A 28,000-nucleotide genomic window follows, 5' to 3' on the forward strand; every position below is an offset into this window, starting at 1 on the left:
GAGACTGACTGCACTACTGACTGTGCTAAACCACAACAGAAATTCATATGATGACCAAATAACTTGCAATATAAAAAGAAAAACAGTATGTTTCTTGGATTTATATTTTATTATCAAAGCAGTTGTCAGTTCCTATAGCTCTATAAAAACGAGTTGTGAAAATAAGATGTGTGCACATTAAAACACCATTAAAATTTTAAAAAGTGTGCAGGTGATATAAACTAATTACACATACAATAAAGTACAGAAATATCAGACTCCAACTCAAACAGAACCTTACAGTAAAATCTACAGCATCATCACAATTAAGATAATGCATGGGGTCATGAAAACATCTGGACGGAATCTTACAAGGAATGAACTTGAATCATTTGCATATTTCATTCACATGACTGGCCTTGAAGTAAAAGTTTCTGTCTGTGGCAACAGTATTCAGTCACTGATTTTTGTACTTTTCTCAGTTATTAATAAAGCCTTACAAATTTGGGGAAATGCATTCATATATCATTATCACAGTGAAACTAATTTGTTAGCTAAATATATGTTTATGATAAAGGACATCATTGCACTAAAAGAAATATCAAGTATATGCCATACGGAGGTAGTGGAACTAGTACAGCTAAGGGTACAAACAAATACACCAGTGATGCTTGAGAAAGTAATGACAAAACATGTTGTATGGATAATTTTATCTCAACCTAATATAAAATAACACTTATTTTGACTAACAATGTGCATTCATGCTCCAGGCATTGTCTATCTACAAAACAAATGTGTATGTTTTTATAGGTGTTTTTTTTCTTAATATGGCCTGGTAGGGAAACATATTACCGTACAAAATTTGACACCATGCACATGTGCCTTCAAATACCTAGAACCTTCCTAAGTCAAGAAATTTATCAGCAACATCAATGTAAATACTGTAAGTGTAAAATATCCCATGATCTGATTGGATACAAATTCTGCATCAACAATAAGTGCCTCAACAAAATACCATCAACATTAAGCAACAGCATTACCTTGAGGGACATTACATTAAGACACAGATCTGTGCTAGTATCAAAACCAAATTTCATTTTAGCCCAGCTCCATTAAAATATTTCAGCAGTAGCAGACATCAACTTTTGGGACAGCCACTGTAGAGCACTGAACAAGCTGAAGTAACCATGATAATTACATCCTCAATATAACTGCTACTGTTTCATAATGCTGTATTTGTAAGCTTGGTATGTTTACATAGAAATGTAAGTACGTAAATATTTGTCTATGTATATATATGTATATATATAAATCTAGGTTCATGATCTATAACATGGGAAGCATTAACTTGTAACAAACATAATTTCAATATTTCTTTACAAAACCCTCATATAAAGATCCAAAATTACTGTGTATGAAAAAACAAAAATACAAATGTATGTGGAACCCACATGGCTTATATCTAAGCCTCCTTAATCTTCTTCAACATCAGCACTTTCCTCTCTGGGGGTATCCACTGGAACCTCAACAGGTTCTGGAGATGGGGCCCGGACTTGCTCTGTTGCCTCCTTCGGCAGCTCTTGTTGCTGTTCTTGCTGCTGCTCTTGTTGCTCCTCCTCTTCATTGGGGAGGAAATGGCGAGGCTCCTCCGGTGGAGGTGAAGGTGTAGTGGAGCCAGGCCGGGAGCTAGGTCGAGCAGATTGAGGCCTCATGGTGAGGCGAGCAGAGTTAATGCGCTGAACAGACCCTCCTGATGCCGGTCGGGGAACAGCTGATGTGGGGCGTTGCCGAAAGGGGGGAGGCACTGGGGTGGTAGTGGGCTTGGTGGACCCAGCACTGGTTGGGGGTCGTGCCAGATTCCTCTCCTCGGCAGCCATCTGAAAGACATTAACATTGCCAAACTCACTGTCACAGGTCAGTTTCCTATAAGTGCTTATGACTATGTATGAAAGGACATAACGAATTAGTTAGGTCATATATTCTTCTCTATTAACATCATATTTTCAATATGTGTGTAACCCGCGTGTTTTTTTTTTTTCATATGTATACATTTGATGAAAAATGACCTCCTGTGTCTCACTGTGTGTCTGTTGAAATAAAAATTAAAAAAAAAATTAAAAACTTTTATACTCTCAATCTAATACACAATCTGAAAGATCACCAACAGACACCCTAACCAGTTGTTTATTAACATCGCTTTTGCCATTAATTTCAGTCATATCAAATGGTACTGTCTTCATGTAACAGGTCTGTCTCAATACTGACATAAAATGTTGTCTCCCATTATGATGAGTTACCAATACAATGCCATACCCAAGTACAGCAGGATCTATCCACATCTGGCACAAACAACCCATTCATGATGAACACAAAATACTAAATGCACTTTCTTACTGTCATTTACATATGTTATGCATTTACGATTATTCTCGAGATGATCTGGAAGCACAACAAATATCTTTGACATGTTGGCATTTGACACGTCCTCACCGCTTGATAAGCAGCTGCCAGGGGATATCTGCGTGAAGGGTCTTGCTTTTTTATTCGTCCCTTGTAGATGTGACCATCCACACCCAAAATATCCAGCTCAGAGTCGTGTCTAGTGATCATAAAAGAGACATGAGGTATGACAATAAAGACATGGCTCAGGACATGGGTATTACACAGGCTACTACAAATTGAACATTCATTTATTTCTTTGATTAAGGTTCAATGCCGTGCTGGAAAGACTTCACTTACATGAAAGCCATCTTGTTAACAAAAGGATGAAGTTGAGGACAGCTTGGATATCACTACAGAACCCTGTCAGCTACATGAGCATGGTGAACCTCTGGACAAAGCCATAGCAAAACCACACAGGTTCAATTAGAAAATTTGTTCTTCCATTAAATGTCACAAATCACTCAGGGTGGGGGTGGGGGTGGTGGGGGGGTAAAAATTTCTCATCTGTTTATATGACTAATCACCATGCTCCTTTCAAACAAATACGAGACTATGTATTCAAATGTGAAGTTCCACATTCTAATGGTTTTGGTATACTGAATTTTTTCACCAAAATTTTTCTACAAATGCTGTGCTAAAGTGTACTTGTCAAATGTAACTTGATTCCAACTGTTATAGAAAAATTATCTTTTATGAACAAGTGGACACCATATTATTTTGATCCCTGAACATAAATTTAAATTTAGATGTAAGTATAGATGGCTGTCCAAAAATTGCCACAAGATACATGGTTGTGAATAAACCTGTAAGCAAACAGTCCATGGGCAATGACTGTTCCAGTAAGAACTTAGGCCATGCTTAATTCTTCACTGGTTGCAACTGAATCCTATGAGAATAAACATAGTAGGGAAAGTTTTATTTTTTTTTATTCAGGCTAAAAAAGGAGATAGCTATTAAAAAACATTCAAATCATTGATACATCAACAAATTCCATTGAAAGCCCATTTTAGAGGGTCCATCAGGTTAAAACAAACATATATTTTATGATGGCCTAAATATCAAACAACTTACTTGAATGCTACTGGAGCAGGTGAAGGGATAACTGGTTCATTTTGGAACAAGTGGCTGGAAAGTATCAACATGTAAAATCAGTGATCAGGTATCTACAAAATTCAATTACAAACAGCTTGTAATCCACCTGAGGCTGAAAAAAAACATGAAATTGGAGAAAAAAACTCTTTGTAAGACAAATTTAGAAGAAGAAAATTTCTGATCATCCAACAGTTAGTCCAACGGTATATATGTACATACTTGAGGTGTGACATCTTGGTTACCCGCTTATGTGGGTATGTCAGGGTGTGGCTTCCCCCACATGGTCGATCTGGTGCATAAAAGTCTGAAGTTTCCTGACCAGCCAGCCTAGTTGGGCAGAAAACATAACGTATATACAAGTGTTCTGAACTAGTACATGTAAATGTATAAACATAAGCTTGAATCCTACTCTTATCAAAATACATGTATTTTCTGACTTTTCCACATAGGTACTATAACACACACAAACAAGTTAGTATCACCAATGAAACAAGCCTGAGAGGCTCACAAAACACAGATGAGCTGATTAGCATTTAGTTTTGTTCTGTTTAACTGATAATTCAGAGCACATTTAAGATGTATGTGTAAGCAGAGAGATTGTTTATCCCATAGACAGGTAGTTTTACTTCTTGCAGAAAGGTTGCAACATGCCATTTATTAGTGTCGTTATTGAGATTACTGTGACAGCAAAGAAATAGCAGGAAAATACAACAGCATGATCCGGACTAAATATTTTCGGCCAAATTCTGTGTTAAAGAGTCATTTAAGCCAAGTTTTTCTATTGAAGAATGAAATAAGAAATTAATCCTGTCCAGCACAATGTGCGTTCATCCATGTACCATGCATGAATTTTCTCAGATCTTCAAATAATCCTACTGAGTGTTTACAAAAACAAAATTTTCGGCCATTTCCATACAAATTCCTGGAGTGACGTCACTTTCCTGGGGAAACATCATTTTTCCTGGAGTGATGTAATCTGCAGCTTCTTAAATCACACTAAAGCTCATTCATGGATGACATGGTCTTCTCAGCAGGAGACATCAACTGGAGTTTTATGAAGTCATAGTAGGGTCATACTGGGGGTAATAGGACGTCACACCAGGAATTTGTACAGAAATGACCAAAGATTTTTTGTGTTTTGAACTGAATTGTACTACACGGTCTTTGAACTGCGAAAGAAGCTTAACATATCTTTATGTGATAACAGTTTGCACATACTCTGTACCCATGTCATATACTAGCAATTTTAGCCTGAAATGTGTGTCCGCTGGAATGGCTCTTTAAGGATATCACTTACTCATCCACATCTCCATGACAGGCCTCAGATTGTTGATACTGCTGTAACATGAACTTTTGCGTGTCTGTCTTTCTCAGTTTAGCCATTTCACGCTGTGCAAGCGCTCGCTCATAGTTACCTGCATTCCTACCGATCACATGACTACAGGTGCAAGGAAAGAGGGAAAGTGTAGGGGTGAGACAAGCAAGATAAACACAGGTGAGATGCAGTGTGTGAAGAGGTAGTTATTGTCACGAGCAGAATTCACATGCAGGGTGTTAAAAAGCCATGCCAAATGATTTCTAATCCTAAGTACAAAATATATCTTGAACTTCATTGTGCTGTGTAACATTTCAAAATTAACGAATCCCAGCATAAATCAACAGATGAACACAAACTTTAAGACAAACTAGTACGCGTCTTGAAAATCAGGCTTAAATGTATAGACACATTACATTACATTACACTGTCACAATACAAACTGCAAGTAAAGTGATGAAGAGATCCATATGTACATGTCTATGTTCATCAAGTATCACAGGCATCAAACACGAGCAGGTTACATCAAAACAGCCACCACTACATGTGACACATTGATGTGAAAGAGCTCTGTAACAATTACCCTCCACTTATTGGTCTGTCTCCATTGTAAGGCCTACATAATGTAAACAGACAGACAGTGACTATGGATTGTTGTCACACAAATCTGTTGACTGTTGAGTACACAAATCTGTAGTTTGTCAATTCACTGATACATTACATGTAGGTAAGAGATTGACGAGAGTGCTAAATTAGATTTATATTTGGGTTAGGTGGCATACAGCCAGACAATGTAGGTGACACGGAACATAATAGCTGTGCTGGGGCAGGTTAATAACTACACCAAACTTTTGAATACATACTCTTTAGGGTGGCGAGTCATATACGGTAAACTGGTTATTGTAGATCCACCACTTTGTAAGCTATACAGATAAACATGACCAATGTGAATTTCTAAGTTTTTTGTCAACGTTAAATTCATTCAATTCAGAGACCGATGTCAGACACATTACAAAAGCATCAAACATATGTAGTGAGTAAGAAAACTGAATACAAGCTATGAATGAATCTGTGTTCCGTTATCTGAGTTTTCAAAAAAGTTTATGTATTATTACAGTAATCAGAATTCATAAGCACACATCCAATACATTCATAACAATTCTTATGTAAATGAAATTTCCATTCCCACTAGGAATACAACACATGGATATATGAGAGTACAGTGAATGATGTGTTACCTTTTAGCATGTTGTCTGATTTGGTCGAGCTCATATGTGGTGTAGGGCCTAGGAGAGCGTGTGCCTGGCAGGCCATTGTTCCCGGGGACTGAGGGCACTGGGCTGTGGGAAGATAATCAGTAGTGGTGATACTATCATCACACAGTTAATGACAGATACAGGTCTGATGACAGATATATGAGGAATCTGCTGGCTTAATTAAGCAATGAGCAAAAAAGAAACCCTGACCAAGACATCTTCCCATCCTCCATATTATTTACTAATTCTTTCCTCGTTCAACAATATGCAACATATTTGTTATCCAATCTGTTATTATTTATGCACACATATATATACACACCATACCTTATCTATATGTCATACTGGATCAGAACCAGCTCAACTGTTTTGAAGTTTATTCCAATCATACATTATATACATTAGAAAGGCCAATATCTTTTGAAATAACATGAAAAATAAAACGAAATTAACAAATCACTAAAGATGACTGTAGAAGGTTTACTTACCCGCCCATCATTATATCCACAGGCCTGTCACATGATATACAGTGGAACCTCTGCAGCAATTGTCTATAATTGAAATACACAATTATTGAGTTGTAAAAAGTTTTGAGATATATAAGCTGACAAATCAAACTTATGATTCCATAGAAAGAATGAATCTTTAACACAGGCAAATAATACTAGATTAATTCTGACACAAATTACTTGACAATTATCTGTCTGGTTTACAGACGTACTTCCTCAATCCTGCAGCATCATCATCCTCCCAGGTAGATGACTGTTTGATCTTCTGGTTGAGAGCCTTCAGTCGACTCTCCAGCCATTCCTTCAAAGACTTCAATTCCATGCGATCCAGCTTGGATTCCAGCTCTGATGTCAGCTTTGTTATAGCATCCTTCCAGTCAAAAGCCTAAGATATGCAAGGAAAACACAAAATCACATGCTTTCTTACATCAATTTATTTCCTTGGTGTTGCACACAATAATCAATATATATCAAGCAAGTAGTATATCCCCAGTAAACTTTGTGTTAGACCAGCAAGAGATCACTGTCAAATGATTTCTTGGCTCAGAGAAAAATGGAAACAGAGGGGAGTCTTCAAAATTCCATGTGTCCTAAATAACTACAACTATTTATCTACTTATTTTTTGATTGGTGTTTTAAGCTGGACTTGAAAATATTTCACTTAGATGACAGCGGCCAGCATTGTGGTGGGGGGAATAGTAGCAGAGCCTAGGGAAAACAAACGACTATCCACAAAATTGTGAGCATGGCATTTAAAAATCAAATAAACAAATAAAATAAAATTGAAAACATGGAAAAATAATGTGTGAAATCATATCAGTTAACACTTACATTGCCATTGAGTTTGTCTTGTATTTCCTGGATGAGCTGATTGATTTCATCTGTGGTACTCTCAAAGAGGCTATGGTTAACTTTAGCCTCTAGCAGCCGCTTATCTGCTTTCTGTAAATCAATTAGATACACTTAATAGCTGATACACACACTTACTGTACCTTCTTTATAATTACAGTCACTTGCTAACTGAGACACATTGAAAGTGAGCGGGTAGATCAGAGAAGACTCCTGTGAAGCGTTCACTGCGGGTGACATCGCCATGCCAGCTGACCCAGCTGGAGTATATGCCGATATCTTTGCTATTTCCCTTCCCAAAACACTTACCCTGCTGTTTTCCGGGTTGTGTTCTACAAACTATGCTATCCAATATGTAAAGTCAATGGCTGTGTGGTATTATTTACAAGCAAGCATTCAACACCTCATTAGGCTTTTCATTCACAGGGTTGTCTTGAATGTACCAACCGCTTGTCTTCCTCTCCACTCGTGTATGGGGTCCATACAAGAATGGAACATGGATGGCTGCCGTTTGATCATTGAAATAATAATGCTGCCTTGCATATGTGGATAAAACACCCTTGACGATAACACACACGTATGTTGATTTGAAAGCAGACTTTCCATTTAGTACAGACCACATGTCTACTTTTGCGGGAACATGACATATAACTGACAAACGAGTCTCAATGAGGAGCAGGGTGGGAGGTGGGGCTACACTCTTTTTAGATTAATTTTATAAAGATAGTTTGCAACATATTACCACAGGCATTTCAAACTTAGTACTATATGTACATTCATGTATATATGTCATTAAATTAACTAAACCAGGCTTTAAACTTTACCATACAAATGCCATCAAAACCCACTGATATACGTACCAGATGACCTTGAGAGAATATCAAGCTCTGAGATGTACGTTTTGCTGTGAATGGCATCAGTAATTGCACAGAAAATATACAAACAATGATCGCTCAGAAAAAAGTCCAAGTGGTTAGATCCAACTGAGAAGATGACAGTCCTAATTTCCCAGTTCCCAGACCAGAATACAAACCATGTAGATTTCATCTGGCACCTGCAGGTCTGGAACGTGAGGCTCTGGAGGGTCATTTGCAGACAAAACATACGTACCATATGTTCAGTGTCCAAATAAATGTCTACATTAAACAGAAGAATTGTCAAATTCCCATGTGTACTAAACGCTCCAAAGGTATGCTCATAAGTTATAAATGATGCACAAAATGACATGGCCTCAGTAAATTGCCAGGTACCTCAACATCCATCCCTCGGAGATCTCACTCAGTTCATTCGGACTTCAATTACACTGAAGTATCTTGACAAACTCCTCAGCTGAACATGAGTGAGACGAAATATGCAATTTGTATGTGGATTACAAAAATAAAGATCTCATGTACAAAATCCACTACTGATACTGGTTTTACAAATTACTACCAGATAACAAACTCACAACAAAAAGCAGGATTAAAATATTGTAGAAATTCACAGCTTGTATGTATCCAGCTGATAATATATTTTTAAGGAGCTTTCCCAAAAAATCAGAGGGCTTACAGGTACATAAAATGGCTAATGAATGAACGATTACCTATTATGAAAAAACTTTTGCACCAGGTTTTATTTTTAATGTGGCAATAAAAGCTTTTAAACAGAGTCTGATCAGCAGAAGCCAACACCAGACATCACATCAAGAGTCCCAAGAATGGACACGAACTATTAACACTGGTATTCTTAATTAGATTCCAAGCCAAGATTTCCTTGTATTTGGGCAAACACGTATTACACAATACAGAATTTGACACTGTGTGTAATGTGACACCGGCCAGTAGGCTATAAAACCTCCACAACTATCCAAGCCTGGTATGCCTGGAAACATATGTGTCTGTTTCTGACATAGGCCTACATGCATAAAGTATATCACAGCACATATCAAGGCCAACATTACGGGCTGTCGAACTGTGCCAAACTTTGATTTTCTTTAAGAAAGGTTTGTATCGAGTCACGTCGCTGCTGTTGTGGTTTCCCTGGCATTATTTCTATCGTGCACTTGTATAGTGTTTTATTGCCAGCAGGTTTACACCACAATGTTTAAAATAAACTTAATGTTTTCAGACAGTCTTCCTGTAGGTTGTAAATGCCACTAGTTGTTATGAATAACAAATAATTAGCTTTCAAATTTCAAGAACCACATGCTTTGACCGATGTTCTATTGAACACAAATTCTGGAAACTGCTTCTCTGCAATTTTGTAGTTAATATAGATCTACCAATGTGTGCAGAGTTTTTAACGACTCTGGCATGATTGAAAAACAGCCGTCCAATCAAACAAAAAGTTAAATCTTTTCAACAACCAGTAATCCCCTACTCCTCACACAGAGTGTACGATTTAAGACAACAGCCCCTGCAAGGCATCATGGTATACATTTCCTAAAAATGCGAGAACGTACGGTAATAGCTGATACAAACTACTCACTATTAAATTGCACAGAACAAGTTCACAACATAAAAACTTGTGTGGTTTGAAAGGCAATGACAAGACAAGTGCAGTCTACCTGCATGCCGGCAAAGGAACTTAAGTGCTAAAAAGAACATAAGATGATATAAACCCCACTGATGTCTAACCACGCTCAGTAAAAACTGATAGACAGTTGCTACTCACCACATCCACCTCCATTTCTACATACTCCTTGTCTGCCTTTACATCCTGTAATTTGTCACAGTACTGGAACAGTGACTGGAATGAAGATAGTGCAACTAAATCAGAACTGAACTTCAAAATACCTTTACTAACTACTATACAGATTAAATGCCTTTCCAAATTTTTCAACTGTTAAACTAGATTAAACTTGTTAAACAAGGCGGTCCTCCAGCTCAGTTCACACCTTGCCTACAGGCTGTTGTGCACACCACAGCATGCAGTCATTTGAAGCCTGTTACGGGAACCCAAACAAAATTCAAGTTGGCCTTTCTATGTGTTACCAATTGCTGTTTCCATTCAATGGAATTCAAGCCTTATCTATTTTTGACGGTGATACTTTTTTAAAACATAAAAGATTAGTTCGATGGTTACTTTTATCGTTATTGAGTGACAGACTGTTGTCGTCAGTGCAACTTACAATGCGCTGGCCGGACTGTATCGATCCTCGGTATTGCAGCCAGTATCGCTCGACGTGGCTATGGAAATTTATAGGCTATGGACAGCGAAACCGTGCCAAATTCTCCACAGATACTACCACAATTCTACAGATGTCAAATTCGTGCCAGACAAACCAGACGGGAGCATGTTTGTCTCATCTATGTGGCGGATATGTGAGCCAAAATCGGTCATCGCATCGTCCAGTCACTACGCTATACACGCTTTTTCATGATATACAACTCTGGGTAGCCTATCTTTCAAAATATTTGTTGTAAAACTGCTTTACTAATATGACTTTCAGTGTGCTAATTATGAGGTGCACACATTGGAGTAATTACAGATTAAATCACACGATGGTTCTGGAAGTAGACGCAGTGGGGAGGTCTAATGCATGGATTCGGCAATTCTTTGTAAGGCTTGTCAATACATAATCCCGGCAGGTCTTACCAGCATAACATCACCCAGCCAGAGCTCACTGGTCGACAAGCTAATAAGAAGGTCCAACTTTAATGGTTTTTTTTAAAATGGAACTAGTTGACATAACATTTTTTAAAATGCAGTTTACAGACTAACATAGCATAAATATTGTGTCTAGGAAACATTTAGAGTAAAAATGAGGTCTTTGGGGATCTCCTTTAAGAGCACCATCTTATTCGTTATTAAAAGACAACCACAGACAATATAATAGCTTTTCCAATTTATCATGACCTTCAGGTTTGATAGTAAATTGCATGTATTTTACTCCTGAAACCCATATACATTACTGAACCATCTTTTGATTTTTCTAAGTGCATATAAGATAATATATTAAAGTTTCCCCTAATATGCATAAATGCAGAATCCTATACCTCTATCTGTTTGGTCCTTGTGTCATTCTCCTGGAGAATGTCATAGGTGGTTGTCTGTAGTTTATCTACATCCTCCCTCAGCACGTGAATTGCCTTTTGAGCTCTCATCAGAGCTTCCATATCCTGTGTACAACAATATACAGTTCAATTATCAATTATCCCATCATAGGGACAATATGTTAGCAAACACAATATGTTACCGTACACATACAAATCATTACCTGTGCAAATAACTGATGCTTTAATAGTGTAAACAAATATACTGCTTACTCTCACTTACAACTGATGCCACATTCCTCATGTATAAATGCAACATCATAGATGTACACTTTTAATCTGACCGTTGATTTTTGTTTGCATGTATAATTCAGAAGCACTGAACAATGAATGACACAAAAATGCATGAAGAGTAGAAAGTATGTACACAGAAACAATAAATGTTTCCACACTTAAATTAACCATAATCAGTATAGTTTATTAGAAATATTATCCCTACACATGGTTTTATTTATTTATTTGGTTGGTTGTTTTACGCCGCACTCAGGAATACTTCACTTATACAATGGCAGCCAGCATTATGGTGGGAAGAAATGGAGCGGAAACCCACAATCATCTGCAGGTTGCTGGCCGACGTTCCCACTTATGAACGGAGAGGAAGCCAGCATGAGCTGGACTTGAACAGTGACCGCATTGGTGAGAGGCTCCTGGGTCATTACTCTGCACTAGCCCGCTAACCAACTGATCCACGGAGGACCCCGCTACACATGAAGATGGGCAGATGCTCAACATGCAGGTTATGCATACAGAAAGATAATGAACACAGAAGACTACCACACATTATATTGGTAGTGTAAAACATTTACAGCTGTCTAAGAGCTGGTGTGTCTTTTGCACAGACATCTTCATACATGTCAATACTATTGCTTTCAGGAATCTAGATGAGATTAATTAAGACTGTGCCCGCAAAGTTAATTAATTAAATACAGATGATATATATGGTAAGTTTCTTGTATACAAGTGCAAAATAGAAGCTCACTACAAGAAAATGCAAAGCAGTTAAAAATGTCAACCATGTCAGTGCCAAGGGAAAAGCATACAACTCAATCTGATGACATATTTGGTGCAACATGTAACACAGAAAATTTGCAGAGAATCTGTTTTGAAGCCCTTTTCTACTTTCTTATTATACTGATTATGTACTGGTTCTCATGATTATGTACTGGTTCACATGATTATGTACTGGTTCACATGAGGAATGGCAAGTACATGTACCAAGAATTTCTTAAAAATATGTTGGTCTGTGATTACTTACTAAAAAGCATAGGGGAAATATAGAAGGAATAAATTAAGTTGAGCAGGTTTTACAGATTTAAACTTTTAACAGCAGGTGATTTTTTGATATTGAGACCAAACAACAAAGGAATGTGCAGCTCTACAACACAAAGTCAAACCTACAGGTCCATCTCCATCTGTGGTATCCTGTCCAATTAACAAAGACGGACGTTTAATGATTCTGAATAGTCTACAATGTGTCAACAACACTTACCTTTATTCCTGAAATACCACACCTAATGCATTTATAAAACCAATCCATATCTCATACTTCATATTTCTATGTACAAAAGAGAATACACAAAATGTTTCTTGGTGTTTAGAAACTTACACACATACCAATTATGTCACAAGAAAATGAATGAGCAGAATCTCAATGCTTCATTTCAAATCAATATGAATTTAGTTTTAAACCATTAGACAGCAGTGTGATATCATCGCCCATATACACAACCAGATCTTGAAATAAGAAATGGTTAGTTAAAACTGAAAGTAACTGTTTACTACCGTATATGCCACAATGTACTTCAGAATGCCAAATTTGCAAATGCATTTCTGACTTTGTGATTTTAATCGTCCCCGGCCTTATGTGGGAAGGTCTTCCAGCAACCTGCAGATGGCAGTGGGTTTTATCCAGGCTCTGCCAGATTTTTTTCCACCATAATATAAGTCAAATATTCTGGAGTATGGAGTAAAACATCAATCAACTAAATAAATAATTTTGTCTAGCACGTGTCAATGCATTGCATCTTAGACTTGCCTTTTTGCTAAAAATTAGCTACAAATTTTGCTAAAATTAGACTACTCATTTAGACAAGGATAGTCATCTGTGTTTTTTTTTTAATTTCATTATTACTACAGGCTAGGATACATGTACATCCTACTAAGACTGACACTAGTTTTATTGGCATATCAGACATTATGTTTCGTTCTTTGCCCAGATCTACAGCTTCTAAATCTAAATCAATTCTTTATTCAACTGATCACCTTCTATCACTTAAAGTAAAAGAAAGTTTAAATATGAAGTATGGTTTATAATACAGACAACTGAAAACCATGCGTAAAAATACTTTCATTTATATTTTCAGAATTTTTTAAGGGTATTCAAAGGCATTTTTTTCCTGATGTTCACCAAAAGAAAGAAATTTTTGAGAACATTTTTTTAGTGAAGTTTTACTCATGGGTAAAAAGAGTTATTTAAAACATTCAGTTTCTTGATAAGAGTTGGAAAAACTTTCTGTGACGTCAGAGCTCCTAAACTCTCGTAGTATGGTCCATAAAGCCCAACTTAGAATTCAAATGTTTGAATGCATTTAGCTCTTTTCACAAAAATCTAAAAAAAATATATGAAAGTATATTTGCGCACAGTTTTAGGTGGTCTATTTAGTGATGCCAACTTTGAATTTTAGAGGTCTTTTCCTTTAATATAGTTGGAGCTGCTTGAATCTTAATAAACCCCATCAACTAGCATATTTGCATGGCCTATCCCTGGGGGGTAGATAATATTCTCATCCTACACACCAATACTAATCCAAAAACAAGATCACAAAAACATTAAAACAACACTCTGCATGTTCAAAATTCACTGCGAGAAAAAAAATCCATGGACTATCAACCACTCTGACCTTATTTAGACCATTCATCTCAAGGAGTACATTCTGCCTTTGCTGCCTCTGGTTTTGGCTGCATCAATTAAATGAAATACTTACTAAATCAAAACAGTTTTATAACTATTCTAAACGTTATGCTCCTGGCAGTACTAACCGTTCTTGAGGCACCAGATCGTTGAGCTTTCTTAAAAATTTTATCTAGGCCCTTCTCCATTTTCTTAAAGCCTTCATCTCTACGAATCAGCTTTTCCTTCAGACCTCGGAGCTCAAGGTTGAAAACTTTCCCTAGCTTCAGCAACTGGTCATTAGTAACTGGTTGAGACTTTCTCTTTTTTCCCTCAATGTCTCCATCATCTGGAGAATCTGATGTTGAAAAGATGGACAAAATGTCTTGGGAATTATGGATATCAGGTTGTATATCAATCTGTGCAGTGTTGCCTGGACTAAGCTGAGGAGCAGGGTGTGGGGACAGTGGTGGACCCTCAGGCAGCAGCAGCTCATGTTCTGACGCTGTCTCCAGCACACCCACATGCATCATCATCTCACTCTCCTCCAGGGGCTCATGAAAGTGAACACTTCCTCCCATCACATATTCCTGCAGCTGTTTCACTTTATTCTCTAAATCTGAAACCTGCCTTCCAAGATTTCCTGTATGTTCCATTATCCGATTATATCTTTTATCTGGGCTCCCTGGTCTGTGGTGCAGGGACTCCGCAAAAACTGGACTTAAGTTGCCGGCCTTAGACAGGGGCGGCAGCATGGCACTTCCCTTCTTGGAAGGTATGGCGATATCATGAACAGAACCAACTCCATGACTAGGATCGAAAATAACACCTACAGGTTTCATCTAAAGTGAAAAGAGAGTGTGCTGGTGTTAGGAGCTGGGGTATTGTGAATGTGTCTGTCAGAGTGTCTGCAAGTCACTTTTTCACAATACCAACACTCAGTTTACAATTTGATGCCTGATCTAATGGAGAGACTTAGATGCAGCCAAACACCAGAGGACTGAGGCACTTTGAATGGACAATCCATCACACTACTATCAACTAAAACATGAATAAAAAATCCTTCCACTCTTAAAGAACTCGTACGCCCACGGCACGTTGGAGGCCAACGAACATGTCTGTAAACCTCAGTGCTGTAGTGTGATCATGTCATATATTATTAAAGACAGGAGTAGCTTTGGTTACCTTTATTTTATAAGATCTTCCACAGCAAAACTAGTCCATGTGGTGTTAGACCAAAACAGATAATAAAAAAAACACACAGTCACCACATTTTTTTCAACCACCGAAATTAGAAGATATGGGTGTCATCTTCAAAGCCAAACACCTGCAGGTCACCTAGAGTTCTGACTGCATCCAAGCTCTCCTCATTGATTAGTGCCAAAATGTCAGTGTATTAACTGATAAATCACACAGCAGTGAATATGAGATACAGACAGTCCTCCAAACCATGACAAAAATACAAAGTGCATTACTAGTTATAACCAGACAGAGGAATAAGGTAAGTTGACAATATCAAGATACAGGAATTAGGAGTTATCTATAGAGAACACACACACAGCTACTGTACAAGTATAAATCTTACCGGAATAGGTGCCACCTGAACAGGGGTCTTCTAAAACAATTAAGCAATCATATATCTTGCATATATTTTTATTACCCCACCTGGTATTCTGTGATGAAGTGAGATAACCTTAAAGAAAAGACATTGCTCATCCTATCACTCAGCAACAACCAATTATCCACTGATTAACAGATATCAATGACGTAAAGAGTTCTCTATTCAACAATACTTTTTTCCGATGTAATTTCTTACCTGGTCTCTGCTACCTTGCATCTCATTTTGGAGATTTGCAATGTCTGTCTTAATCTGCTCCAGCTGTTTAGCAAAATCTTCAAACAGATGGTGGTCTGAAAGAGAAAGCTTAATACATATACATGTATTGCACAGAACAGCTACATTACAGAAAATTATCTGCCAATTAACAGTCAACAGAAGCTCAGAATGATCTTATCATTGCTAACCCTTTATGCTACAAGAAAACAAAATCTATAATTGCAATTTTTGCTCCTCCATTTCATGATATTTGGGGTTAACTTACTCATTTCTTCCAGGGACTGCTCAAGGAAATCCTTGTCGACTTTGTTCTTCATCTCTTCCTACAAAATTAGCAAATTTTTAAAATTATAACATCAGTCATATTTAAATGGTTCAAGCCCAACCTACATTTATGTTCATCAGTCAAAGCAAGCTGGTATGTTTACAAAATTTGAATGAGTACAGGCTAAATTGCTTAAAGCCAGCAATATGTCTTTGCTGACTTTTAAAACACCTACCTCTATTATATCAACTCTCTGCTCTAAGGCTTCGTGGTCTCCAGAAATTCTACCTAGTCGTTCTAAGATGTCCAGCGTATGTAGTGATGGTCCGGAGCTACCACCACTTAATCTGGTGCTAGTTCTGGAGGATGTGGGCCTTGAACGCTAGGGAAAAGAAATAATGGAGAGCTTCAGCACGTGAAACAATCAGCAGTTACTTTAACACACAATACTTTTGAAGCCGAAGCAAAAAAAACAACAAAAAAACAGCTGAACTTCTGGAATTTCACATTAAAAAAGCGACAGGTTAGTGGAAGGGATAATGTATTTATTTAAAAAAACAAAAATAGTTGAAACACTATGTAAATGTATTCAATGAAATTTTATTCTGTCTGAGACTATAACTAGTGCTCCACAATGTCACTGTTTGAATGTCAAACTGTTTACTTCGAGAAACATACGTAATTTTATAGTTCACAATAAACAAGATTGTTATGAAATAATGGTGAATACAAGAGCGAGTTCAGGAAAGTCTTCATTAATAGTTTCTATGAGAATGATATCAAGTTGTTATCAAGCGCAGATGTTTGCACAATATCAGCGTGTGAAGACAGAACAGTCCATGATCATACATAGTCAGTCATGTCAGCAGCATGGAATAAACAATACAGTTCGGATGTAACGTCACTAACCCTCATGCTTTATTTAATAAAGGGGGAAAGAAAGCATATGTATTGGTTTAGCTTTAAAACAGATTGTTACTTTTATTTACTAGCAGAAAGATGAGAATCTCTAAACAGTAATGGGGTAGCTAAAGGGGTTTCATGTATACTGCAACACAAAATCAGGACAGGTTTTAATACCAGGTACAACTTCTAAAAGCAGATGGTTGAAGACTGGGACAAATTAACACAAAGGAATAGGCAGTTCTACAACAACAGAGTCAAACTTACCGATTCATCTTGAGCTCCAAAAACCTGTTCAATTAACAAAGACATTTATTAAAAATAGCTCACAAAAATCAATTCAAACCTGAATTACTAAATCCATTACAGTGATTTATGTTTAATCCATTAGTAATAGCATTATGATTTCATACTTGACTCCTACACATATGTGTATGAAGCCAGCCATCATTTGTTTCACACACAGGATAAAGTGACAACTAAAAAATATGGTCCAGCACTGTTTAAAATCCCATGGACTTACTGGTTTGCTACTATACAATTCCTTCATGTCACTGCGAACACCGTTGAGAGCATCCTCCAGAACAGGCCAGGTAACATACGAAGCCATATCCTCAGCTGAAGGCAACATCTCAAATTTCTCATTCAATTCTTTCTATTGACAGATGAAGAGACAAAGGAGAAATATTTTAAATACAATGAATGCAATAGACTGCTACTATTTCCAAAAAAGTTCCCCCTCAGAAGAATATAGTCTCTTTTGACAAATCTTTACGAGCTAGTTGATCTCTTGAAGTTATTCTCCTATAACTGAATGATTTAACACAGAAAATAAGAGATACATTCACAAAGTTTAAGGACGGAACAATAGAAAGGCCCTGCTATCTGAAGTCTTACCAACATTGTCTAAAACACTAAAAACTGAACTACTAGAGGTTAATAACTTGCAAGTATAATTAAGCGAACAGGAATTAATAAAGTGTCCATCTTTCATACAAGACCACACCTGATGACTTACTGTGTAAGCATCCAAGTCACTGAGCCTGTTCAATAAATCCTCTATTCCCAGCTACAAATAAAATGAAATCATTATATGGATAACAATAAACTACAATACAGCTCAGGCTAAAAGTCAAAACCAGGCAGGAGATTAGCATGATTCTAGCAAGACAGTCAGTCACCTGCAGAGTCAGTGATCCATCCATTGTGCCTGATCACACAAATATGGCTAAGCATTGGTAGGCCGATGCGCTGTGGGAAATTGACAACGGAATATATAGATTTCAAAGATTTTTGCAAGACTAACATAATACATGAAACTGAAGTAAAACATCTGATGTGTGTGGTTCTGATCACAAGGTGGCAATCTTCTTTTAAGTAGTGATTTACAAGTGAGTCTGTGCGAGATTTGTGATGAATCACTACAACTTCTAAAACTAATTCATTCTTCATCATCCATAACAAGTTAAAAGAATAGATGTATAAATATCATTTGCCAGTGAAAAATTGTCTGCCACTCAGTGATTTAGAAAACCAAATCGACACTTAGATGGACACGCCATGCAACAACAAAAACGCGGTATTAGAATATGAAACTTCATGTACAGAAGTGGCAAAAAATACAAACATGATACAGGACAAGTTAGATATTGATTATATGATGCTGGAGAATTTGTAGTTTGCACGAAACCATCTAGGAAAGGCACCCTCAAACCAACTAATGAAGGAAAAAAAGTTATTCGTTTGAAAGGTTTTTCTCACAGAAAGGTAATACAGTAATAATTTCCCATTATCACCAATACACTTCATTCAAATTTTTGGCTTACCAGACACAGTGTGCCTTTTCTTTTCTGACTCTGTGACTACAAAATGCCTTGAGGCAATACATGATATGAACCAACACCCAGATGAATCCAGATAGGCCTGTCAAATTTTATTTGTGAAATTGAATAAAAGCTGAGGCAAAGTGTATGCGAATAGCTTATATGTGTATCAATAAAATATGATTATGCATTTGTGGGGGGGGGGGGGGGTCCAGTTTATACAGTCAGCATAACTTGTACAGTGTAGCATACAGTGAAATGTCTGCAGGCCAGTTCTGACCTGAACATACGTGTTTTGGGTTATCTTCTTTTTTTTTTAGTTCTTTTGATATAAGGCTTACATGATCCTTGCAGTGATATGAATTCATGATGTTATTACCTTTATACAAACACGACAAATGGTAAGACATGAGCGTGAAGGATCATGCAGAGGCATGGCAACACGAGAGTGCTGTCTACCATTGTTGTGTCGAGGTCCAAGGCAGGAAGTGCATGCTATTGCACAAGCTTTATTCCTAAGAAAGTCGCATGGCTTTGTGAACTTTATGCGAAGATTTGGCCAGTTTACTATGTAATATCTGTCGCATGGTTCTATATGGCATAATGTAAATGTACATGTATATCAAAATTAATGTGCCGACCATCAACACCAACTGTAGACTTGGATCGCATATTTACTCCTTAAGTTGATGAACTGACTTTGGTGTGCAGAGGTCGTTATATATTGCAAGATAAATTTTCCGCTTTTCACAGCCAGTACATGTTCAAGTAGCTGAAATACAGTGACTGCACCATCGCTTGAAAAATAAGGATAGGCCAATGTCTGTAGACAGAACTATATTCACACCGTCCAACGATAATCCTGCGCCTCAACAGGTCTCCGACACTGCCTAGCAGAGAGTTTCTCACGCGCCGGTGGAGCATTATTCATTATCTCAGGGCACGATACAAGCGGTAAACAACTGAATTTTAGTCTGAGATGTACTGTACACATACAATAAAGCATCATTTCTGGACTGTGTATTTAGTTATTTATTTATTTGATTGGTGTTCAGTGCTGCATTCAAGAATTTTTCACTTTATGATGGCAGTCAGATTTATGGTTGTAGGAAGCCAGGGTAACCAGAGTAAACCATCACCCCTATGTACATGTAGGTCCCTGACAAATCCCCTAACTTGAAGTCACAACAAAGCAGAGAGATGGGTTTGCAAACAAAACCTTGCTTGATCAAGGGCATGTTTGCGAGCAGCAAGCCAAAGCTTTAACCATCTGCACCATGGACTGTACAATGTACTTGTATTATAACAAGATTGTGGAAACATCAACTGGTTTGAACACAGAACAATCTTAATGAAGTACAGGAAGTATAAAAGTTGACTTACATTATTGATCCTGTCTTTCAAACTGTTATTTTCTTCCATCAGACGTTTCATATTTGTCTCCAAGCGATCCATTCTGCTATAATCATCCTTAAGTGTAGACATTTCTCTCATCAGGTCCTCTACCATTGACATCAGCTGTTAAACAGGAAAGATGAATATCCATATGCAAGAACAGCAGACATTGAAATATTCATATTTCTTTCATATGCAAGTTTACATTACTGAAAGGTACATGTATATTACATCACATTTAAAGGTACACGTACATCTAAGATCCATAGGAAAATATCAAATTTGAGCAGCTAACATCAGAATTGCCCACTGTTAGAGACTTTATAACATATCACATCATGAGAGAGACATTTACTGCAGGAAAACAATAAACATAATTAATAATAAATATAAAAATTATTGATTCACATGTACAATAGCAATATTTATGAGTTATTTTGTGGTTTAATATTGCTTTCAACATTATTTTGGTAATTTCATAAAGGTATTTCACTGACCCAATGCCTAAATAAGTAATGTGTTGCCTCACTGGAATGTCTTACCAAAAATATACGTTTAACATCCACAGATTAGATAATCTTTCGCAGCATCAAACAAGTGTCTTAAAGTATAGTAAAGTAAAGTATAGTTTCATGACTGTAACTGATGAACTGAACATCTTCCAGTCTTACTGCATGTGACATCCATGTGTAATCTCACAAGGTCGTATTCATTCTGTATTGATGCTAGACTTCACAAAGCCACAAAACATGCAAGGTAAATAAAATATATATTCACACTATACTGATTTATTTCAAATCAAGCAATTTGCAACAGGGAAGGTCATTTAAATGTTCTATTCACTGTTAAGAGATGCAATAATGTCAAAATCACAGTCTTAATAGCTTAAGACTAAGCTTAAGTTTAATTAACAATGATTGACATAATCTGAATTGCTTTCCTGAATTGTACAAGCAGAGTATTAAATCTCATACTTAAAGTTTCAGAAGAGAAAAACAAAAATTTTCTGTTTATGCTTTTTTCTGTGGTGATGTACATGTATAGCTCCTACTGTGTTCTTACACACTCTAGATGTCATTGCCTGCCTACCTTGATTCACTGTCACTTACAGAATATTATCATGTCACATCATGCAAATTTTACAGTATCTAGCGAACATTTTGTTTTTGAGGACTCTATCTTCAGTTGTGGGTGTTCAGCAGTTTTGTTCATCACAAATCTCTCTGAACCAGTGTGTAAACTCTGTTGCATAGGGTTTCCTTCATCTTATTTTAATATTTCCTCATAGTTTCTCTTTGAACTGGAGTAACACAATAAAACAAGGTAAAAGCACCCAGTGGTACCAAATTATATGTATGTGCGTATTATACTTATGATCAGACCCTGTGCGAATATCAGCCTACACAGGAGGTTAGATACCAGTAAGCCAAGAACTGACACACAGATGTCAAAATTTCTAAGGATCCCCTCTAAAGAAAGCAAGGTGTGTCCAACACAGGGTACTTCATTATTAGCAGTGTAAATCAGACATGCCAACCTCTAACATTCCATCTCCAGCCAGACTGGGCCAGTGTAATACATCAAGCAGTATGGGAGGTCTTCCAAGGTAAGCTTGGTAGTCAGGTAAAAGTAATTATGTCCTAGATGACTGAATACAGGACCACAAAGAAGAAATCTTGTCTGTTTAACAATGGCAATTTATATACATGTACATCTGAAAGGGAGAGGTCAAGATTTATACTGGCGTTGGTATGGTCATGACTATCAACAAGACAATGCTTTTGACAAATTCTTGTCTGTGCCAAAAAAAAAAAAAAGAAAGAAATAAAAATTAAGATCTATACCATTTCTTATTACTGAGGAACTAAAAAATATTATGTAAATATGTAGATAGAGGAAATGCCAGATTAAATATACTAAAGAGGTGTATGATGATTTTTTTTTATGTGAGAGGGAAATGAATGATGACAAGGTTGTGTGCCAACACTGTTGACTTGTGAACCTATGTAGACTATGTGTTGTTGTGAGGGTACACAGTCTGACAATGTGACTGAGTACTGCTTGTGTAGGTGTGCTAAACCTGACAACCAGTGGAGACACCCCACAACACGAAATCTCACAGTATAAACCTGACCTTGATGGCTCTTTAGCTATACTTATGTCGTGGCATGAGCCGTTAACAAGAGCAGTGATGGTAACAAACAAAATCACATAGATTACTTGACCTTTCGTTCCAGTGTCAACAATTTATTGCCATGTATGAGGTGAAAATGATTATCAACTGCATCAACTGCACCAAACTATACATTATTACCATTAAGCTCATCTCTATTGCGATAACTAGTCAGTGGACACTTATTCTCTAGATATATATGTGATAAGGCTTAACAGGAAATTCAGTTATATTATGAGGTTGTTGAGTATTTGGGGGAGAATTTCAGTCAATGAGATTATTTAGTATAAAGGCGAAATGAAATGCTTTCAATTTTCCCAAACTGCTGTCTGCTGATTTTTTGTGAATTTGGCTGCCTTTGTTTTGAAAATTCACCTAATTTTCTCTCAAAAAACAAACATATTTCACATTAATGTTCACTTTTCTTTCTTTCTTTTCATAGACGTTTCCTTCGTTGTCATTTCATAAAATATACAATTTGTGTGACATCCTTAAGTTACCAGCCGCACAAATGAATCAAGATTGCTGTTAATAATGTCATGACATTTTCAAATTCAAGGGACACAAGTTTGGTATTTTGAACAAATTACAGACTGTTCAGGTGTACAAAAACTATAACAACACATAATCAACACAATCATGACCATGTGTTCCATTCATTAAATCAATTTAATTAAATTAAGTTAAATTTCAGAAGCAAATCGAGAGTGAACATAACATAGGAGTCAATAAATGCATTTGTTTAAAATATATAAACTAGAATACCAGCAGTATTATGGTATATAGAGTATAACCTCTGAGGGGAATCTTCATGAGAGTTGATGATTGGTATGTGGTTACCATGACAACTGCGCAAATGGACAAATTTGAGTCGCGAACACTTCATCATCTGTGTATGTATGCATCCACCAAAAATGAAAACTCTACGTGGAAAACAGTTGGAGCTATAGCTCAGGCACGAAGTTAGAGTTATAGCCCAGGCACGAAATCATATCAATCTATATAGTATACATAGGAAAACTGGAAACATGGTAACCTTGGCAACTGTGGAAATGAATTAACGCGAGTTGGGACAAATCATCGATATCCACCAAAAATTAAAACTCCATGCCTTATGGCGAGGGCATATAAAAAAGTCAGATTTCACCTTTAAGATAACTGATCATTTAGAGCAGGTAGTATTTATTAGCAAATTTCTGTAAATTATGTCTTGAAACAGAAAATGAATCAAATGACACAAAACTAAGTGTCTCTTCTTTAAATTACTACATAACAGATTTTATGCGCTGACAAATGATGTCTTTTTTTCTCCTAAATTTCCATTCACTCATTCATTCTCACATCCTTGATTTCGGCAGTTTCTGTAAAAATACACATTGGTGATGAAAAACATTTCAAGAAAGGACAACACTAGACCGAATGTATACATGTATCAACAGAGTATCCCACCCAAAGTTTAAAAACTGTACCTTTCTATTTTTGTTGTTTTGTATAACCATGACATCGCCATTCAAAGTCCGAAAATCCCCTCACATCTAAAAAACCTCAAAAGCCTCCAATTTCAACTAATGAGACTTAAGTTATTTCTATAGCCTGAGAAAACAACTGTTGCACTCAGTCCCTCTTTTAACAGAGAGATTGAGTGTAGGTACAAGTGATGCATAATTGTGTTTCCAGCCGATAACGATGAAATAATTCCTAATCCCTGGAGTCTCTCTCTCTCTCTCCTCTCTTACTAAGACAAGTACCTAAGAACAACAAAAAGCTACATTAAAATGTTCAAATCTTCCATAATCTGAAAAGCAGCATAATAACCCCATGGACCAGCTGTTCCAGAAGGACCAGCAAGTTGATTGTTGATTCATGGCAGTTCCTTTGAGAGTGAATTAAAGGCCCAGAAAATTCAGGAACACACACGAACCACTCAGCCTAACTACAGACAGCCCAAGGTGGACATAAAGTTAACCAGTGATTGCATTAAGCAAACTATTGATTAACTCCAAAATTAATCTGGTCAGAGTCTGATCATTACTACTTGGTTACTTCACAGAAAACAGAGAAAGTGTAAATGCAGTCTAGGTCAATGACATGAGTGATGACCTTTCCACATGCAAAACCTCACTTAACAGTCAAAGTATTAACACCAATCTGTCAACGGCACACCCCTACTGGGTGATATTACACACGTGTATAAGTAATCTGACCTTGAGGTGGGTAATTTAACATCGACAAATCAAACACACTTGTCAATCAGGAGAACTTTCAATCAGAGCCATTACTAATTCTAATTTGTTCCTTAGATACCTCTTGGTGCACGCAACAAAATCCTACACACATTCCTTAAAATCACTTCTTGAAAAATAAGTACCACTGTATAACTAGAATGCGTGCAAGAAGTAGTCTAGGACTGTAGCCTCCAAGATTTTATGATTATGGTAAGTGTTCATTTTTCTCCACCCATAAACCTGGCTGTTGCACATTGACTCAATCGAACATTCTGCATATACTGTGAAAGCTATCAGAATAACTATGCCAATTAACGTCCACAACAGGACAAAAACAGCCACAATTTTGCCAAAAATGAACGTAACGGGTTAAAACTTGAACCTGGTCTTTAACTTGTTTCAATGAAGCCATGTACAAATTCAGAATAACCAACAATTTGAAAAAATATGAAATGCCAAAGACAAGACAAAAATTGCCCGAAACTCAAACTTGATCTGTTACATCATCATGGTGAAGCCAAGCTTTAATTTGATGTAATGAACTCTTCAGAAAAAATGTATGGCAAACTCAATCATGTGACAATTGGTGTCAATGGGCAGGAATACTTAAAAATTATTACTTGAAAAATCAAAGTATGACGATAATTTTATAAACATTAGACCGGCATCTTTCAGTCATGTTCCCACAAGTTTGAGCGTGTGCATGTATTAAAGGTTCCCAGAGCCTAATCACGCATGTTATATCAGGGATTAATATATTATTAAGTTTGATTGTGCAGGATTACAGAACCATGATAATGAACAATGATATGTGGTGTAAGAACCTGAACTGGCCTTTGTGACTCAAGTCTTACAACAACATCTACTACAGTAGCGCACCAATGATTAGCGACTGAATGAGAGGATTATAATATTATCCTTGTTGCAACAGTTACTCTAGCCTGAACTGATCAGCACAGAACGTAACCATTGACAGGAATAATACCTGACATGTGTAAAGAGTTTGTCATTGAAGACTACATGTACTTTTCAAATTATGCAAATAAATAAAGCAGTATTTTAGGTACTAGAAACAAATTGATTTGCATCATTCAAAGGAGGATAGACTGTTGTTGTCACTTTTGAACAACCAATGCATATTTGTAAAGTCCCAAACAATTTACAAATTATGGTCTGCTTTTACATGTATGATTGTTCTGCAAGCTTTTGTAAAAATCCGGCAAAGTTAAGGATTAGCAGGGTGTTTGGGCAACACAGCTCCCCGTAAAATGTTGAAGGGGGTTTGGGGCTTTCTCAAACTATAATGCACCATTTGAACATTTTGCCATGCTACTCACAACACCAACAGGTGTCACTTGTGCTCATGTTTGCCATTTCCAGACAGCAAAAGTCTTCAGCTAATAATGCTGATGTTCTACCGACATCAGAGGAAGGCCTCCATGGCTCAGTTGGTTAGCGCGCTAGTGCAGCATAATGACCCAGGAGTCTCTCACCAATGCGGTCGCTGTGAGTTCATGCTGGCTTCCTCTCTGACCGTACGTGGGAAGGTTTGCCAGCAACCTGCGGATGGTCGTGGGTTTCCCCCGGGCTCTGCCCAGTTTCCACCCACCATAATGCTGGCCGCCATCGTATAAGTGAAGTATTCTTGAGTACGGCATAAAACACCAATCAAATAAATAAATAAATAAATAAATAAACATCAGAGGGTAGAGGCTTTACATATGTAAGATCAACCAAGAGTGAACTTTTGCTAAATGTACAAGTGTTATACACATATATATATAATATTTGAAGACATATATGTGTAAAATATTTCAAGGGCAACATATACTCAAACTATTAAAACATGTTAACAAAATGGAAATAATCATAACCCATTGATAAAAAATGCAGGTATACAAATCTTTTCTTTCTTTCATAACATACTGAAGGCAATGATGGCTTATAAGAGTTACACAGTATGTTTCTTAACACTTAAATGCAATAATTTTTTTTTCTTTTTGTTCTGCTACTTGATGTCACTGCTGTTAAGTTCCATTAGGAATAATATAAAAAAAGATATATTGTTGCACGCAAAAGTTAGCCTCTTGGAAAATTTGCAGCTGAAGGACACAATTAATATAAAAAGAAGTTAACTGATTTTTCAGTTCGGACATTCTTGATATAATAGATTGTAAGAACAACATTTATAATTTAATTTTTAATCCTTTTCGACTATGACTATTTCCCAACATACCAATTATGATACTATAGTAATGTATTACAAGAAGAGTCAGGTGTGTGAATAAACCTTACCTATAGGTCATACAAAGACGATATATAAAAGAAAACTTTGTTCTCCACTGCTGAGGTGAAAATAAACTGCATTCAACTGACTTAATAATTCTATCTATTTGGTATCTCATATCTGATAATTACTATAAATATAATGTATAATGAACATACCTTTCCCACACCATCTTCGTTAGCACTCACTCGTTTACTGATTTGCATTGATTTCCAAAGATCTGCCATTGGCGTTGGTCTATCAATATCACCGGTTGCTTTAATCTGTTGAAACAGTTCATTTGTTGATGGAAGAGCATTTAGTTGTTCTAGCTGTTCCGCTAATCTAGCAACTTTCGTCTCCAGTTGATGGTATGGTGGGCGACGTTTGCGTATATCTGCTCCGGATTTCTCACTGTGCGTATCCTGTGAATCATCTCTGCCACTATCACTTGACAGACTGCTTAGAAGTTGCATTTTCTCCGGTCCACTTAGGAAATCACGATCACTTTCGTTTATGTCTGCTGTGATTTCTGATATTTTCAAGTGCTGTATCATGGCGTGCAGCAGAGAGTGAAGAATGTTGAAGTTGACGGCCCCCACCTCGGGTGTGCCGAGAGCCAGGTCAACTAGCTTCGAGAGACTTAATGCCGGCATCTTTGCCGACAAATGTCAATCCTAATCAAGGGTGTCAACTTGCCCGATCCTTCGTAACTCCCTTACAACTTTCTAAACACTTCGCTCAAAC

At 37.0% G+C, this 28,000-nt stretch overlaps 1 protein-coding gene across 2 annotated transcripts; it reads right to left on the reverse strand.

Moving 5' to 3' along the window:
- Positions 1 to 86: 86 nt before the first annotated feature.
- On the reverse strand, positions 87 to 28,000 carry LOC135468010 (centromere protein F-like). Of its 2 annotated transcripts, XM_064746011.1 has the most exons (20): positions 27,433 to 28,000; positions 20,578 to 20,712; positions 18,390 to 18,440; positions 17,895 to 18,026; positions 17,639 to 17,662; positions 16,704 to 16,850; positions 16,469 to 16,526; positions 16,183 to 16,277; positions 14,516 to 15,208; positions 11,420 to 11,542; positions 10,095 to 10,169; positions 7,425 to 7,535; positions 6,806 to 6,978; positions 6,573 to 6,635; positions 6,067 to 6,168; positions 4,811 to 4,951; positions 3,733 to 3,840; positions 3,493 to 3,546; positions 2,470 to 2,578; positions 87 to 1,856 (listed from the first exon to the last, which is right to left on the reverse strand). In XM_064746011.1, the coding sequence occupies exons 1-20, from the start codon at positions 27,907 to 27,909 to the stop codon at positions 1,452 to 1,454; spliced, it is 3,276 nt and encodes a 1,091-aa protein (XP_064602081.1). In that variant the 5' UTR covers positions 27,910 to 28,000; the 3' UTR covers positions 87 to 1,451. The 2 variants fall into 2 exon arrangements, with proteins under 2 accessions (XP_064602081.1, XP_064602090.1); XM_064746020.1 differs by lacking the exon at positions 14,516 to 15,208.

The sequence above is a fragment of the Liolophura sinensis genome, chromosome 1 (assembly GCF_032854445.1).
Source record: "Liolophura sinensis isolate JHLJ2023 chromosome 1, CUHK_Ljap_v2, whole genome shotgun sequence".
Lineage (NCBI taxonomy): Eukaryota > Metazoa > Mollusca > Polyplacophora > Chitonida > Chitonidae > Liolophura > Liolophura sinensis.